At 38.4% G+C, this 15,969-nt stretch overlaps 1 protein-coding gene across 2 annotated transcripts in view; it reads right to left on the bottom strand.

Annotated features, from left to right (window-relative positions):
- The window catches only part of lmf1 (lipase maturation factor 1), a 607,840-nt gene that overhangs the window by 63,148 nt on the left and 528,723 nt on the right, over positions 1–15,969 (bottom strand). For both annotated transcript variants that reach the window (XM_087997719.1, XM_087997718.1), the window contains one exon: positions 5,763–5,946. In XM_087997719.1, coding sequence (XP_087853845.1) covers positions 5,763–5,946 — 184 coding nt within the window. The remainder of the gene's footprint in view (positions 1–5,762; positions 5,947–15,969) is intronic.

Here is a 15,969-nt window from a genome sequence, read left to right as displayed (position 1 = left end):
GTGATGTGATGATGTCATTTCCTGTTCTTTTTCTCAGGGGGTGGTAAACTGAGTCCAAGTCAATGTGTTTGTTGATAGAGTTCCTGTTGATACCATTGAAAAATTTACTGCTAAGCTCCCAGGTGAAATTACATTCCAGATGTACTGGGGAAATACCATTGGGAAGAGGGTCTAAATGGTTACTGGGTATCACTCAGTGAAGAGCACATTCATGTCCTGAGTAAGAAGATCAAAGGTTTGAGCGTAAAATCTAAGCTAACATTCCAAAGCAGTGCCAAAAGATGCTGTACAAATGGAGATTCTACCTTTTTGGATGAGACATTGGACCAAGATCCTGTCTTCCCTTCCCATGGCATTATTTAAAGAGGAGCAGGGGAGACCTAACTGTGTCCTGAGTAATTCCTATCACTCAACCAAACCCATGACAGCAGAATACCTAATCAAGTATCTCATTGCCATTTGTGAAATCTTGCTATATTCACATTGGCTCCTGTTTACCCACATTACAACATTAACTTCACTTTAAGATACTTTATTGACCATAATCCACTTTGGGATACCCCTAGGACAGCATAAATGCAAGACTCTTATTCATTTCCTTTCACCCTTCTCAAAACAGTTCCTTCTCCTTTATCATGTTCTTCAGTTTTAATTCATTTTAAGGATTGTTCTTTCTTTTCCTTTTGTAGCACCTCCGACAAGCTTAGGCAAAGTAGACAAGGGTGACCCTCTCTGGGTGCCTTGTATTTGAAAGAATGCGAAAGCAACACCATATTGAGGACAGGGGAAATGATTTTTGATCAATGGTAATTTTGCTCTACGATCTGAAGGATATTAACTTGGATTCACTATTTTGAGCTGTAGTCTAATTCACGAAGATGCCACTTGTTTATTTTTTGTGCTGACTCATGGACATTTGGAATTCCTTGCAGCAGTTTCCTCAACTCAATCAACTCTAACTGCTTCATCAGTATCCTTTTCTCTGTCATAAAGTCAGGAGTGGAGATGTTTTCTATGACTCCTTATTATTTATTCTCATTCATAACTCTGCCCTACAGTCTAAGCAAGAACTGAATAGCAGTTCAGATCGCATCAACAATTTGTGGGAACACTGGCGAGTCATTTAAGTGTTTGGAAACCACCATTATGAACAAGAGAAAGTCAGTTGGGTCTTCGATATCATTAATGACACCCTCAGTATCTCGCAAATTCTTGAAAGTCATCACAGAGCAGAAGATTAAGTGGAATACACTGACTATAACAGTAGGACAGAGGAAGGGTATGCTGTAGAAAGTAGCTGATCTTCTCATCCCCCAAGCCCCATGCACCATGTAAAAGATGCAGTTCAGAATGTTAAGGAATGCTCACCACCTTCTGGATGAGTGCAGCCACAGTAACATTAAAGACGCTTTCTGCCATCCTGCTCATTCAGATGGCACCTAATCACTAAAATCCGCTCTCTGGATCAGGAGCTCCCCACAGCGACAGTATGCACTGCAACAGACTAAAGTTATTTAGACAGAATCTACCTGCCCCTGCAACCTCAACCTCTGGGAAAAAGAGAAGTACTGTACAAGCTCCATCAACTTCAGATTCCCTAAAGTCATCCACCATCCCACGTGCAAATATAGCACCACACTTAAATTATTCCTAGATCGGCATTCTGGGGGTTGTCTACATAATAAAACCATTGTCTAAACACCCTTGCACATCAGTATTTTCTCAGGGCTTCTATGAATGGGAAATAAATGCAGCAAGCCAGCATTAACACACATCCTGAGAACAAAGTAAAAAAAGCAGAACTTAGTGCTTGTGCTTCCAAGCAGTTAAAGGCCTTCTATGTTCAGAAACACCAGCAGGGTATGAGAGATTCTTAACAACACAAAACTGAGCTACTCAGTCCAACAGTTCCATCACAGCATCACATAAATCTCAACCTATTTCTCTTCATTTAATCTTATCAACATATGCTTTTGTTAATTTCTCTCACATGCTTACTCTACCTTTCCCTTAAAGGCACCCATGCTATTCTCAAGTAGTCCCAGTTTACCATTTGAACTATTCCCTGGATTAAAAAAAGTTTCCCTGAAATCCTTATTGGAAAAATTGGCGAATTCCTTATACGAATAACCCATAGTTCTGGTCACACCCACAATTTTGACACTTAATTCAATTTTCTATCCTTCTGTAACAAGACAGAAAATACAGCAATTTACTCTGGGTGGATTTTGTGTAGGTGGCTGCCTTAAATTTAGCTGCTGTGGATTTTATGCAACAATCATGAAGATATTGTTACATTATCTACAGTACAACAGATAAAAACCTTTGCAGATTTCCTCATATCACTCTGGCCTCACAGCCAAATATCCCAGTGATATTCAAGAGGAGTGGGGAGAAAACACTATCAGTGGTACAGCTTCTTGCCTTTTTCAAAGTCCTAATACCAAATTAAAACAGCATTCTTCACAAATTGGAATTTTAGTAACTATAAAATTACACTCAATGTAACCTGAAGCAAACCTGGCTTTTATTTCATTTCAATCCAAGGACATTAACATTTGGCGTCTGGTAAATTAACTTTTCCCAAAGCACAAGTGCCATAAAACGAGTATTTATTAAATGCACGTTCTTGATATATTGGTCATTACAGCAAAATAATGAGCCAAAGTGACAGCACGCAGCCGAGCGTTCAATTACTAGACTGGCATAGAGTACTCACTAAGTAATAACATTTACTTCAAGTGTACTGTTTAACAACACAGGTGTTAACACGTTGTTTTAATTGCACGTATACTGTGACACACGTGAGCAATTACAATTTCGAAAACAATCATGCAACAATATGAAAGCAAATGTGGTGACAATATAATATGGTTGTTATTCCTTAACGTAGCACGTTTTTTTTTTAGAAAGGAGTAAATTAAACTGAAAAACAACTTGGTACACAATTAGAGGAAAGCCCAAACTTTACCATGTAATCTATCTGATCTCATTGGGCTGACAGCAAGAACAATGCATTTTCAATCCAACAATGCTGGTCTAGAAAGTGGAAAAGCAGTCAGGATAGATACAGAATGCTCAGTAACCTATAACCTTATGCATGCATGAGAAAGAACAGGAAAGACAGACAAATGTCTGTGTACTTTGTGTGCATAACTAGTCAATTCCTTACATCTTGCCTCTGACATAAAGAATAGTTGCATTACTTGGAATGTACTTCATGGCACTTGTAACTACATCTCAGAAAGCATCAACTCTTCAGATAGATGAAGAAAAACAATCATATTTAGAATTATTTATCTAAATACTTTTAGTGCCTTTCAACTATTATTCACTTACCTAGTTGATACAACAGGTTGATAAATTGCAGCTAGTAAAGACCATTTTGCATTCTCTCTTCAACGAAGGCAAGAATGAAAGAATTGTAACTGTCTGAAATAATTGTACAGAGGTCGGTGTCCCATCACGAAGTCACCCTTTATTGACTAGTGCACAGTACAATGGCTGTGGCCAGCCTGCTCAGAGTCAGTCCTCAGCTGAGGAGATTCTAATCTGGTTATACATTTTGATGCATTCAACTTAAATACAGCTCATCCTTACCAAGCTTTGGCATAACAAGCTCTCCTGGTTACATTGGTCAGCCATGGACTTCCTGATTGGCCCAGGTTAACAACACAAACCAAGAACATTGTTGTGAATGAGGTCCACCTGATTCCAAACACTACACAATCCATCTGTTTTGTCTTAAATTCTCACTTCTGAAGATTGGGCCACAGACTTCCATAGGATTAGTCCACATTTATGGATGAAATACTGCAATAGTTTGGCACTGACCTCTTCACAGGAGGGCTGATCAGGAAGCTCCCCTACTCCGACCATCATCAGTGTACTGAAAGGATTTACAGGTGATAAGCAACCTGCTTTACTGTGTTATAGGAAGGATAGTATTAAGCTGGAGAAGGTTCCAAAGAGATTTACCAGGATGTTGCCAGGAATGGAGGGTTTGAGGTAATGGGAGAGGCTGGATAGGCTGGGATTTTTTACTGGAATGTAGGAGGTTGAGGGGTGACCTTATAGCAGTTTATTAAATCATGAGGGGTATAGATAAGGTGAATGGGCAGGTGTCTTTTCCCTATGTTTGGGGGAGTTAAACATATTAGAGGACATATTACCCATATTACCCTTATGCACTTTGCATGATATGATCTTCCTGTACTGCACGTAAAACAAAACTTTTTAATGTACCAAGTTACATGTGGCGATAATAAATCAAGTCAAATATTTTTAAGGTCAGAGGAAAAAGATTTAAAATAGACCTGAGGGGCAATTTTTTTTACACAAAGAATGGTTCATTCGTAGAATGAACTTCCAGAAGAAGCGGTGGATGTGGGTACAGTTACAACGGTTAAACGACATTTAGATAAGTACAGGAATAAGAAATGGTTGAAGGAATGTGGACCAAGTGCAGGCAGGTGGGACTAGTTAATTTGGGATTATGGTTGGCATGGACTGGTTGGACCAAAGTGTTTGTTTCTGTGCTGTATGACTTCAAGACTTCATGTTACAAATATGCATTTTGCAAGCAGGGTGGCACACTGGTTATCACTGCTGCCTCACAGTACCTGGGACCCAGGTTCAATTCTTAGTGATTGTCTGCATGGAGTTTGCAGGTTCTCCCCATGACAGTGTGGATTTCCGAGCGTTCTGGCTTCCTCCCAGGTTCAGTGCATTGGCCATGATAAAAATTGCCCGTGTAGTGACCAGAGATATGCAGGTTAGATGACTTAGCCATGGTAAAAACCCCATGCAGGCTAGGGTCTGAGCAGGATGCTCATCAGAGGGTTGGTGCAGACTTGATGGGCCAAATGGCCTCTTTCTGCATTGTAAGGATTCTATGAATCATTGACAATAAGTCCTGTTGTGGTGCATGAATATGGGGCTTGTGACCCAGATATAGGAATGCCAACACTGCACCACAGCTCTCGTCAGTTCATAGATTACTTTTGTTGTTGGCTAAAATTTGACAGAAACAATTCTCAAGCTGCTTTCATGGAGTTACTTGATTTAACTGAAAAAATGAGGTGCTTGTATTTATACAGGTCAGAGTAAACTGAAGAACATTTGATGAACAATTCAGATTCCAGACTTCCACCAAGATAAATAAATAGTAAAAATACTACAGCTATCAGGAAAGACCGAACAAGCAAAGATTTTTTTCTCTAGGTAGAGAAAGCTGCAGCAAGATCTAAAAAAGCTATTTAATAGAGTAAATACAGGGAAAATTTGGGGCAGTCCAAATGTGAAGGTCATAAATGTAAGACAGAAAGAAGACAAGATTATGTGGATAGCTAGACGAAGCAGGAGAAGGCTCACATGAAGCATAAATATTTACATATTTTGGCTGAATGGCTTGTTTCTGTGTCGCAACTTTGATGTAAGAGTGATTCATGAACAAATTTGGATATACATAAAGCAACTTGATTCAAAGTAGCTAATTCAATTTATAGTGATTTGGAATTCTTATCCATACTCATCCTTAAACTGTTCTTAAATTTAATTGTTACGCACAACTAACTGTAAAGTCAGTAAGTTGATTCTGCTAATGGAAGTGATGGCAGCATTAGTTTGACGTTTTGGGATCAAGGGAGACTGTGGAAAGGATACAAAACGTTTATTGCTTAACCATTCACCACAAAAGTAGAGTTCATGGAAAAGGCAATATGTCAAAAGCATGGGACAGGCTGTTAATCAAGATCACATACCATAATGAGTAGGTGGTTTATGACCCGCTGCCTCCTTAGCTTGAATCTTAGATACTTGATCTTTGACCCCCCCTTGTCGTGAGCTGAAGAAAAAGGCCAGATTGGAGTCGTCAAAGCAGGCAATACTTGGAACAATAGTCAACCAGTTCAAGAAGCTGAGATTCCCACTTATGATGAGTAAGACCTGTAGAGAAGGGAGAAAAAGCAGATTTACAGCTGCAATATACCAAGGAAGTGACACTGTAAAGGTCTTGTACACATAATGCAGTTTATCTTGTTGATATAGTGTTCAGTTATTATCAAATCACTTTATGCCATAGCCCATTTTTATAGCATTATGTCAAAACACCAAACCATTTTCTATTTCTTTTATATACTACATGTCAGTGTGTTTTGTAACATAATAGAACACAATTCCTGTCTTTTCTTTTTTACACTGTAACACTTCAACAAATTCAATGTGAAATGTAAACAACTTTTTTGGCTTGCCTGGTAGGAATTTCTATTTTCAAAAACAGAGCATTAAATTTCTCTTCAACAGTATGCACATACACTTGTAAAACCTTTATTGTCCTATTGTTTGCTGTCTTGCCAATTCAGACATTATTATAGTACTTCCATAATCCTTTCACACATATACCTTTAATTTACATTGTTGTCCTATAACTTTATTTATTGTAACTGCCACTTACATCCACACAATGGCTTTAACACATTTTACAGAGAGGGGAGAGTGGTGGTGAAAAAAGGCAAAAACTGAGCCATGAGATATGGAATGGCAACTGAAAATGGGCAACACAATGACAAGGCTCAATAGGTTTAATACTTTTAGTGAACAATCAATCTAGAAAGACAGCAGTAAAAGAGACATCACTGAAAATGTGCAGTAGAGAGTTGACTGGGCCCAGATGCATTGGTATGCAGACGGACCTAATTTTGAAGTCTAAGGCCAGCATAAAGCTAGTCTGCACATGAACAAGGAACAAGAGTAGGCCATTCTGCCCCTCAAGCCTGCTCTGACATTCAATAAGATCATGGCTGATCTGATTTTAACTGTAACTTTACATCCCTGCATACCCCCGATAGTCAAGAATCTATCTCTGCCTTAAAAATATTTAAAGTTTCTGTATGCACTGGCTTTGGAGGAGGCGAATTTCAAACAGACTTAACCCTCAGCGTCTCTTTTTCCTCATCTTCGTCATAAATGGGAGAACCATTATTTTTAATCTATGATCATTAGTTCCATTCTCCCTCAGGTGGAAACATTCTTCCTATATCCATCGAGTTAAATGCCCTCAAGATCTTATTTGTTTCAATTGAGTCACCACTGACTATTCTAAACTCCAGTGGATACAGGTCTAGCCAGTCCAGTCTTTCCTCATAAGGCAATACAGTCATTCCAGGCATTGGTTTAGTAAAGAATGTCTGAACTGCTTCCAAGCATTAGCATGTTTCAGTGAGTACAGTGGTCAGTACTGTACACAGTAAGCCAGATATGGTCTCACCAGTGCCCTATATAACTGAAACATAACCTCCCTACTCTTGTATTCAAATTCTCTCGCAAAAAACAAAACATTATATTATCTTTCCAGTTACTTGCTATACCTGCATACCAACCTTCTGTGCTTCATACAACAGGAGACCCATATGGACTCTGCATCTCAGAGCTTTGCAACCCCTCATAATTTAGATAATATGCTTCTTTTTCCTTATTTCTGCCAAAATGAACAATTTCACACTTACTCAAATTATACTCCATTTTCTAGATCTTTGCCTACTCAATCTATCTATATTCCTTTGTAGGTTCCAATGTCTTCTTCACAACTCACTTTCCAATCTATCTTTGTCATCCGCAAATTTAACAACCATACTTTCATCCAAATCATTTATATAAAATGTAATGAGTTGAGGCCCCAGTATCTAATCCCTGTGGCACACCAATTATAACACCCAGCCAGCCTGAAAAAGACCCATTTATTCCTTTCCTCTCTTCTTTCCATGCCAACATGTTACTGAAAACATTGTGTGTTTTTAATTTCTGCAATAATCTTTGTATAGTGCCTTATCCAATGTTTTCTGGAAACCTAAGTACAAGACATGTACTGGGTCCTATTTATCCACAGCACAAGTTACTTCTTCAGAAAATACCAGCAAATTAGTTAAATATGATTTCCCTTTGACAAAACTATGTTTGCTGTCCCTCATTACCTTGAACTAATCCAAGTTTTCTGCTACAACACCTTTAATAATACCTTCTAACAGTTACTCTCTTACAGATGTTAAGTTAACTGATGTGTAGTTTCCTGCTCTCTCCCTCATTTCCCTTAAATATAGGAGTTACATTAGCTAATTTCCAACCAAACCTTTCCAGAAATCCAATGAGTTTTTAAAAAAATAGACGAATGCAACAACTATCTCACTAGCTACTTCTTTTAAGACCCCAGGATGAAATCCATCAGGGCCTGGAGACGTGTAAACTCATAATTCTAACAAATTTACTCACTACCACAACATTTTAGTTCATGAGTCTTTCCAGAGACAGTTCAGGCATTTGAATCAAGGCAATGTTGGTCTGTGGGCAGATGATTGCAATGCCTGCAGCTCAGGTGGGGAGTGGGAGTTACACCCAGTCGTCCTGGTTCTAGAAAACGTTTATAGTTACTAGCTTTAACTAAGGGCTGTGTCTATTTATATCACACACATGCAAACGATGCACTGTTTCGAAATCTACACTGGCAGAGCCAACTCACTTCCCTTCACTCCCCTCTCCTGAAGGCTGCTTCAAAAGTGTATTTTTTTTCTACACATGTTCAGTTTCCTTGCATATGATATCACTGGAATTCGATATAGTGCTTGGTTGCATATGTGTGAATTTGATACTGGCAAAATCATTAAGCATGCATCATTCTGAATTTCTGTGCATGAGTGGTTCCAGATTTGTGTGCATGCACACTTGGAAGCAGCACTGGGTATCAGCAAACACTAGCTTAACAAAAACTCCTTTAATGTGGTGGTTGCAGTGGAGGTTGAAGAATCCTGAAGTTGATGCTGTTTAGTTCCATAGAGGGAGATTAAAACAGGCATGAGGCACCTTATTTCAATTATGTGAGGGGACCTAACACATCTTTTAGATGGATGCTTGATCCAATTCCAAATCAAATGCATTTCAGGCAGTCTTGGATATTTTGTTTCCAACTTTGGATGTTATTGCCCCTACATTTACCCCTCTCAGAAGGGTGCAAAGAGATTCAATTTCCATGCAGTGGAACACTAAATGTTACTGAAACAAGGTTAAATCTGAATATTCAAAGTATACCAGGGAAACAGAAGCAAATTGACAGAATTCAAAATTTACAAATATTAAATTTAAACCAAATTTAAGAAGAGCTTCTGCATTTTAAGGAGAGACTATAACTATAGATTTTATGAGACAATTGGAGAACTAATGATAAGAGCCCAAAAGAAGGCATGGCACTTTTTACATTAAACTCTTTGTGCATACAAATTCTCTTTGTCTGCACTGTGTTTAAACAAAATAAAAATAACAAGAAGAGACAAATTAAATTACAACAATAAAATCAGGAGCTGTCAAACAAAACACACCGTCAGAAGACATGTAGGAGTTCAGCGGTATCAGGAAGGTTATCTGCGTGAAAACTAAAGCTGTAATTATAGGCAAGAAGTTGCAGGAAAGCATTAATATATATATCCTAGATTGTGTATCGTTTGAATGACAATTTGGGTGGGCTAACTCTTCACAGAATTTATAAAGACCTGAAGTAAAGGATTTGAGTTTGACGAATTGACAAATGTCCCTTGGAGGGGAGTTATTTGATGGTTTATTTTCACAGGGCAATACTTTGCCAAATAAATGTATTATTGTCATGGAAGCAAGGTTCATGTTAACATGTCCAACTGATAATCACCTTGAGCATTCTCCCACTGCATCACACCATTTTCCAAGGACATAACTCTGTGTATGAAGCTTTAGAATTTTGTTTGAATGAATTGAATATTAACTTGCTATTTTTATCCAAAGTACCAAATGGAATATGAACAGATGAGGCAGGATGGGAACTTTGCTTCAGATACTGTCATTTCAGAAAAATGCTTGGGTAGGAGCAGAAGAATGTAATAAATCATTGTGACAAGAGTGTGTCATTCTCGAAAGAAAGGCTTCATATCTGTGTAACGTTGATATCAACTATACTTGTGTAGGAGAGTAACAGAAGGCAGTGTTGAACTTGTGAAGGATAATGCAATAGCCTGGGAAGACAGCAACAATTACAGATGTCAGTGGGAGTATATTAAAGGAAAGCATAGAAAGTTATGCCCACTGGTATTATCAACTAGTTTTAGACTTATTTGACATGCAACCTACTTGCTGCAGGTCATTCTGCATGAGTAACCCTTACTTCACCACATGTTTTCCTCTACTGTTTGTCAAATAGCTGTAACTGAAGGTATTACTGTTGACTTCTACTGGGCTCCCTGTACTCTTTAAAAAAAAAACTGATAGTTATGTGCTAGACCTTACAGTAAATGCCAAAAATCTAAAGTTGTATTGGACCCACTTCACCATTCATGGCTTTATTCTAGTAATGTCTTTGATTGAGCCCATCACCATGATATTTGATCAAAGGTTTCCAAATCATGCCAATGCTCTTTTGCATCAAATAGTGTAAATTACCTTTCCTTTACTCCAACCAGACTGTGGACATAGCTTGGAGACATGATATTATTGTGTTGGATAATAACTTTGCCACAGTACCAGGGTGCAGCTTAATGTGCATTGTGTTCTCTGAAAGAGGTACTTTTTTAAGAAAACTCTGAGCATCCGATTGTTTACATCGATGATGCTGCACTCATCCCTTTTTAAAGCTAATTGTAACAAGTAGCCAAGTTTCTAGATTTTGTGAAGGCTCAGGATGAGCAATAAAACACTTCTTTCAGTCTTCAGCTTTTCCAGTACAGAGTGCTCATATAATTGTGTGCCATTTAGCCAGCAGTATTGATTTTTACTTTGCAAAAAGTTCTATTCTAAGCTCCTTCACTGTTACAGATTAATCAAATAATCGGTCAGGATCTGGGAATCTTCCCAGTCTCTGTCATCCACAGATTTTCCATCCTGTTACTTGCCAAGATGTATGTCTTAATGTTCTTGATTACAATGTGTTTTGAATCAGGGGATACATAACACTGACTTGTGTTCCTGAAATTCTGTTTGACTATGTTGTTTTAAAGGTGCATCCATGACATGTTATAAAATGATGTCTTCAGGCTACACTTCAAGTTGACCAGAATTGGAGTAGATGCATGGAAAGTCTTTGCTGCTGACCAGAGTGCCTGAAGACAAACAGTTGTGAAGGGTGTAGAAAAAGCAGAGGATAAAAGAAATGATTAGATGACTGAAAAATGAGCTCACTGCAAGGAGAAAGCATCAGATGACCTTAGGCCATCTGTACCAGTTGCAGAAGGAACTCCCACTTTCAAATTAGCCTATTACAGCCACAACAGACAATGTTCAAGCCGATGGTGATGTACATCCTGGATGTAGAGATGGATGCCATAGCAATATGAAAAAGTATTCTGAAAAAGGCTTCTTTCTAATAGGTTTACACAAATATAAGGTATAACATTTCTTCTCCAGATATAAATAAAAAGCTAGAAATTTTAATGAAATTGTCTCTGAATGCAATGCCTAGTCAGGATTTGACCACAGCCCAAATCCCAGGCTCAATGAGCATTGAAACACTAGGTAACTGAGGACAACATGTATTGTAACACCAATCAAAGAACTTATATTCGTGTATTTATGATATTTCATAATTTAAGAACGTTCCAAAGTATTTTGCAGTGAAACACTTTTGCAGAGTAGTCATGGTTGTAAATTTGCACACAACAGGTTCCTACTCGATAATGACCAATCTGTTCTGGTTAAGTGCTAAATGTTGACCGAAGAAATCCTGAAAACTCTGCCCACTTTCCAGCACAATCGTGAGATCTCTAACTCATCCATTTCAAGCATCAGATTAATGTCTTCTCCAAACGATGACACCAAGTGCAGCACTCTGGTCGTTACTGCATTGATCTGTCAAACTAGATTTTGTGCTCAATTTTTTGGTGTAAAACTTAAATCCACCATATTCAAACGCAGTGCCATGAATCCTGTCACTGCACTTGGACAAAGGTGATGACCTGTTTGAGAAGGGAGGAAATTAACTTTACCCATTTCATGGCATAAGTAAGCCCACAGACCGATGCTCACAAAACAAAATATTGCTCTAAGGTTCCATATGCCAGCTTCCTGAAAACAACTGGTGATTCATGGCTTTGGAGAAGAGTAGTCATTTAAATCACCCCTCAAGGGTTTTAGCAATGCAGAACACCAAGAGTGCAGATGTACCTTTTAAGACCAGCTAAGGAATAAATCACATGAAAATTATTGTAATTCTCTCTGTATATAAGTAAACAAGTATATTATATACTGATCATCATTTGTGGAAGAGATTTCACAGCTAGCTAAATGCCACCAACCAGACATACCGTTGTTTCCTGCTGACTACCAGCACGTGTGGATGGGTAGATGACGAAGCAAACAAGTAAATTTGAGATCCAGTTACATAATGTGCTGCGTAGATAACTAAGATATTAGGCAGTACAATTGGCAAATGCCAAGCACTGTACTCCAGAATTAGTTGGCCCAGTAAAAGAACATTATTTCAGATAAATTCAATGATGACCAAAATATGGTATACAATTCAAGCCATAAATGTTTTATGTGTAAATATAGTATGTTTCCTTCAAATGTGCTCTGCAACAACCGTTTTTCTCCAAGTAAACATTTAGATGCAAATAAAGAAATCTTCATCCATAAAACCAATCTCCTCTTATATTTATCAGATTTTGTGACTGAAATTAGGTTACATAAATATACAACCAGCCTTAACTTGATCATCAATTTTCAACTGTAAGATTTCAGAGTCTAAACAAAACAAATCTTAAGTCAAATCATCAGCAATGGATTTCCTCCTCATCTTAGATATCCAAGTTTCTGACCAACACATGATCCATCCCTCTTCTATTCATCATCTCACCAATGGCTGACATTTCTTCCTTATACCACTCTGCCTCTCAAGACACCTTTGAGGTACTCCCTTGAACCTGCCTCTTTGATCAAGCCTGTGGTCACCTGTCCTAATACCTCATGTGGCACCAAGTAAAATTTAGCAAATTTCAAAACCTGACAATGTTCAAGGCATTATACAAATGCAAATTGTCATTGATGCAATAATGCACATGTTGTGTGTTTTCAGTATTTCTTCATTTCAGCTTCCAGACTTTCACTTAAATATCCTTTTGCTTATCCTTAAATATCCAGGAGCTCAAGTGAACCATCTCAGACAATATAATTCAGTCAGAAGTGGCAAATAACTATTTACAAACATAGAAACTACTTCAGACAGAATGATGCTTAGCTCAAATAATCATTGAAGAAGTGTTTAGGTTTACAAAGAATGGAAGATTTAATCTTAGACAGGAAGGGGTCCTCCTATTACACATACTTAAGCTAGTCCACCTGCTTAAATGAAGAGGGAAGTTCATCCTACACCATCCTTCAAACCTCTTGGCAAACAGGAGAGTCGATTGGCCATTTTCAGTTTTACATTTGGAATGGAATTTGACTTGAGTACAATTGTAAAAATGAAACTTAAGCATTTTATTAGTTTATTAAAAAAAAGTTTAGTTACACAATCATGAATGTTACAAGTCACATTATAATATTTTATTTGCTTCGTTTCAAAGAAGTAGTTAATATAAACCTGAAAATATCAGTCTAAAAATAGGTTCAGACAAAATTCCAAAAATAAAGAACCCTTTGGCAAAGTTGGGAAATAAAAGAAAAACACTTGTATTATTCAGTGCCTTTCCTGATCTCAAGATTTCTTAAAATGCTTTACTGCCAACTAGGTACTTTTGAAGTATAGTTATTATTGCAGCCAATTTTGCATACAGTATAGACCCATAAACAATGAGATAATGGATCAGTTAGTTACGTTTCACTGATACTGTTTGAGGGATAAATACAGATAAAGAAAACAGGGAGAAACTCATCACTATTCATTAAAGTTGTGCCACGGCATCACATCTGCACATCTGAACATGTCTAACATCTCATGTGAAAGAAGGTGCCTGCTGATTTTAAGATCATCAGGCACAGAAGCAGATTTTGGCCATTCAACCCATCGACTGCTGTGCCTTTCGATTATGGCAGCTATGCTTCTCAACCCTATTCTTCTGCCTTCTCCGCATAACCCTTGGTCCCCTTTCCAATCAAGAACCTATCTATCTATCTCTGTCTTAAGTGCACTTAATGACTTGGCCTCCACAGCCTACTGTGGTAATGATTTCCACTGATTCACCACCTTCTGGTTGAAGAAATTTTTCCTCATCTCAGCTCTAACTCTGAGACTGTGACCTCAGGTCTTAGTCTCTCCTAATGTGGAAACATCTTGTCTTGTCGACTCTAACCAGAATGCCTCTCAGCATTCTGTAAGTTTCAATCACATCCTCCTTCATCCATCTCCACTGAGTACAGACTCAGCTCTCCTCATAAGACAAGCCCTTTATCATTGGGATCATTACTGAAAATCTCCTCTGAACCCTCCAACACAAGCACACCTTCCTTAAATAAAGAGCCCAAAACTGTTCATAATTTCCCAAATGTTGTCTCACCAGAGCCTTAATCAGTCTTAGCTGGACATCTTTGCTGTTGTGTACTAGCCTCTCAAAATGAATGCTAACATTGCATTTGCCAGCTGAACCTGAATGTTAACCTTAAGAGAATCCTGAACTGGGACACCAGTCTAGTGCATGCCTCTATTCTTGCTACTAAAGTGCATAACCTCACACTTTCCCACATTGTATTCTATCTGTCACTTTTTTGCTCACTACTCTAGCATGTCCAAGTCCTTCTATAACCTCCCCACTTTTTTAATATGATTTGACCTTCCACCAATCCTTGTGTCATCTGCAAATTTAGCAACAATGTCCTCAGTTCCTTCATCCAGATTGTTAACATTTAACATGAATAGTTGTGGTCCCAATATTAACCCCTACAGAACTCCATTAGTCTTCAGCTACCATCCTAAAAAAGACTCCTTTATCCCCCATTCTCTGCCTTCTGTCAGTCAGCTAATCCTCTATCCATGCCAGTACCTTGCCCATAACACCATGGGCTCTTATCTTATTTTGAGGCTTCTGGGGGACACCTTCTCAAAGGCCTCCTCGAAATCAAATAGTTCATGTCCACTAGCTTTTCTTGCTCATTACCAACTTAAAGAATTCTAACAGATTTGTCAGGCGTGACCTCCTTGATCTGAAGCCGTGCTGACTCAGCCCGATTTTACCATATACTTCAAGTATTCATAATCTCATTAAAATATAAACTCGAAAATCTTACCAATGTCCAAGATCAGGCTAACTGGCCTATAATTTGCTATTGTGGTACTTCACTTCCTAGCGTGTTACATTAGCCAGACCTCAGAGATCCTCCCCGACTTCAGCGATTTCCAAAAGATCACCACCTATGCCTCCTCAATCTTCTCAGCTATCTCCTTCAAAACTCTGGGGTACAGTCCATCTGGTCTGGGTGATTTATCTACCTTCAGACCTTTCAGATTCCCCAGTAGCTTCTCATTAGTAATGATCACTACACTCACCTCAGCCTCTTGACTCTCTTGAAGATCTCATACGCTCCTGGTCTCTTCCACCATGAAGATTGATGCCAAGTATCTATTCAGTTCCTCCGCCATTTCTTTGTTCCCCATTACTACTTCTCCAGCCTCATTTTCCAGTGATCCAATGTCCATTCTTTCTTCTCCCTTACTTTTTAGATATCTAAGAAAACTCTTGCAGTTTTCTTCTATATTACGAACCAAGTTACCCTCACATTTCATCCTCTACCAACTTATTTCTTTTTTAGTTGTCTTCTGCTGGTTTGTAAAGGTTTCCCAATACAGTGGCTTCCCACTAATCTTCACCATGTTGTATGCTTTTTTCATTTGTTTTTATGCTGTCCACGACATCCCACTTCAGCCACGATTGCCTCATCCTCCTCTTAGTATGTTTCTGCTTCCTTGGGATAAATTTCTGCTGTGTCTCCTGAAATAATCCCAGAAACACCTGTCACTGCTGGGGTCCCCCT

The sequence above is a fragment of the Chiloscyllium plagiosum genome, unplaced genomic scaffold, assembly GCF_037043375.1.
Source record: "Chiloscyllium plagiosum isolate Xiang-an unplaced genomic scaffold, Cpla_swu_hap1 HiC_scaffold_20, whole genome shotgun sequence".
NCBI lineage: Eukaryota > Metazoa > Chordata > Chondrichthyes > Orectolobiformes > Hemiscylliidae > Chiloscyllium > Chiloscyllium plagiosum.
Note: the sequence above shows the minus strand (reverse complement) of the source record. Positions and strands in the feature narration are given on the sequence as shown.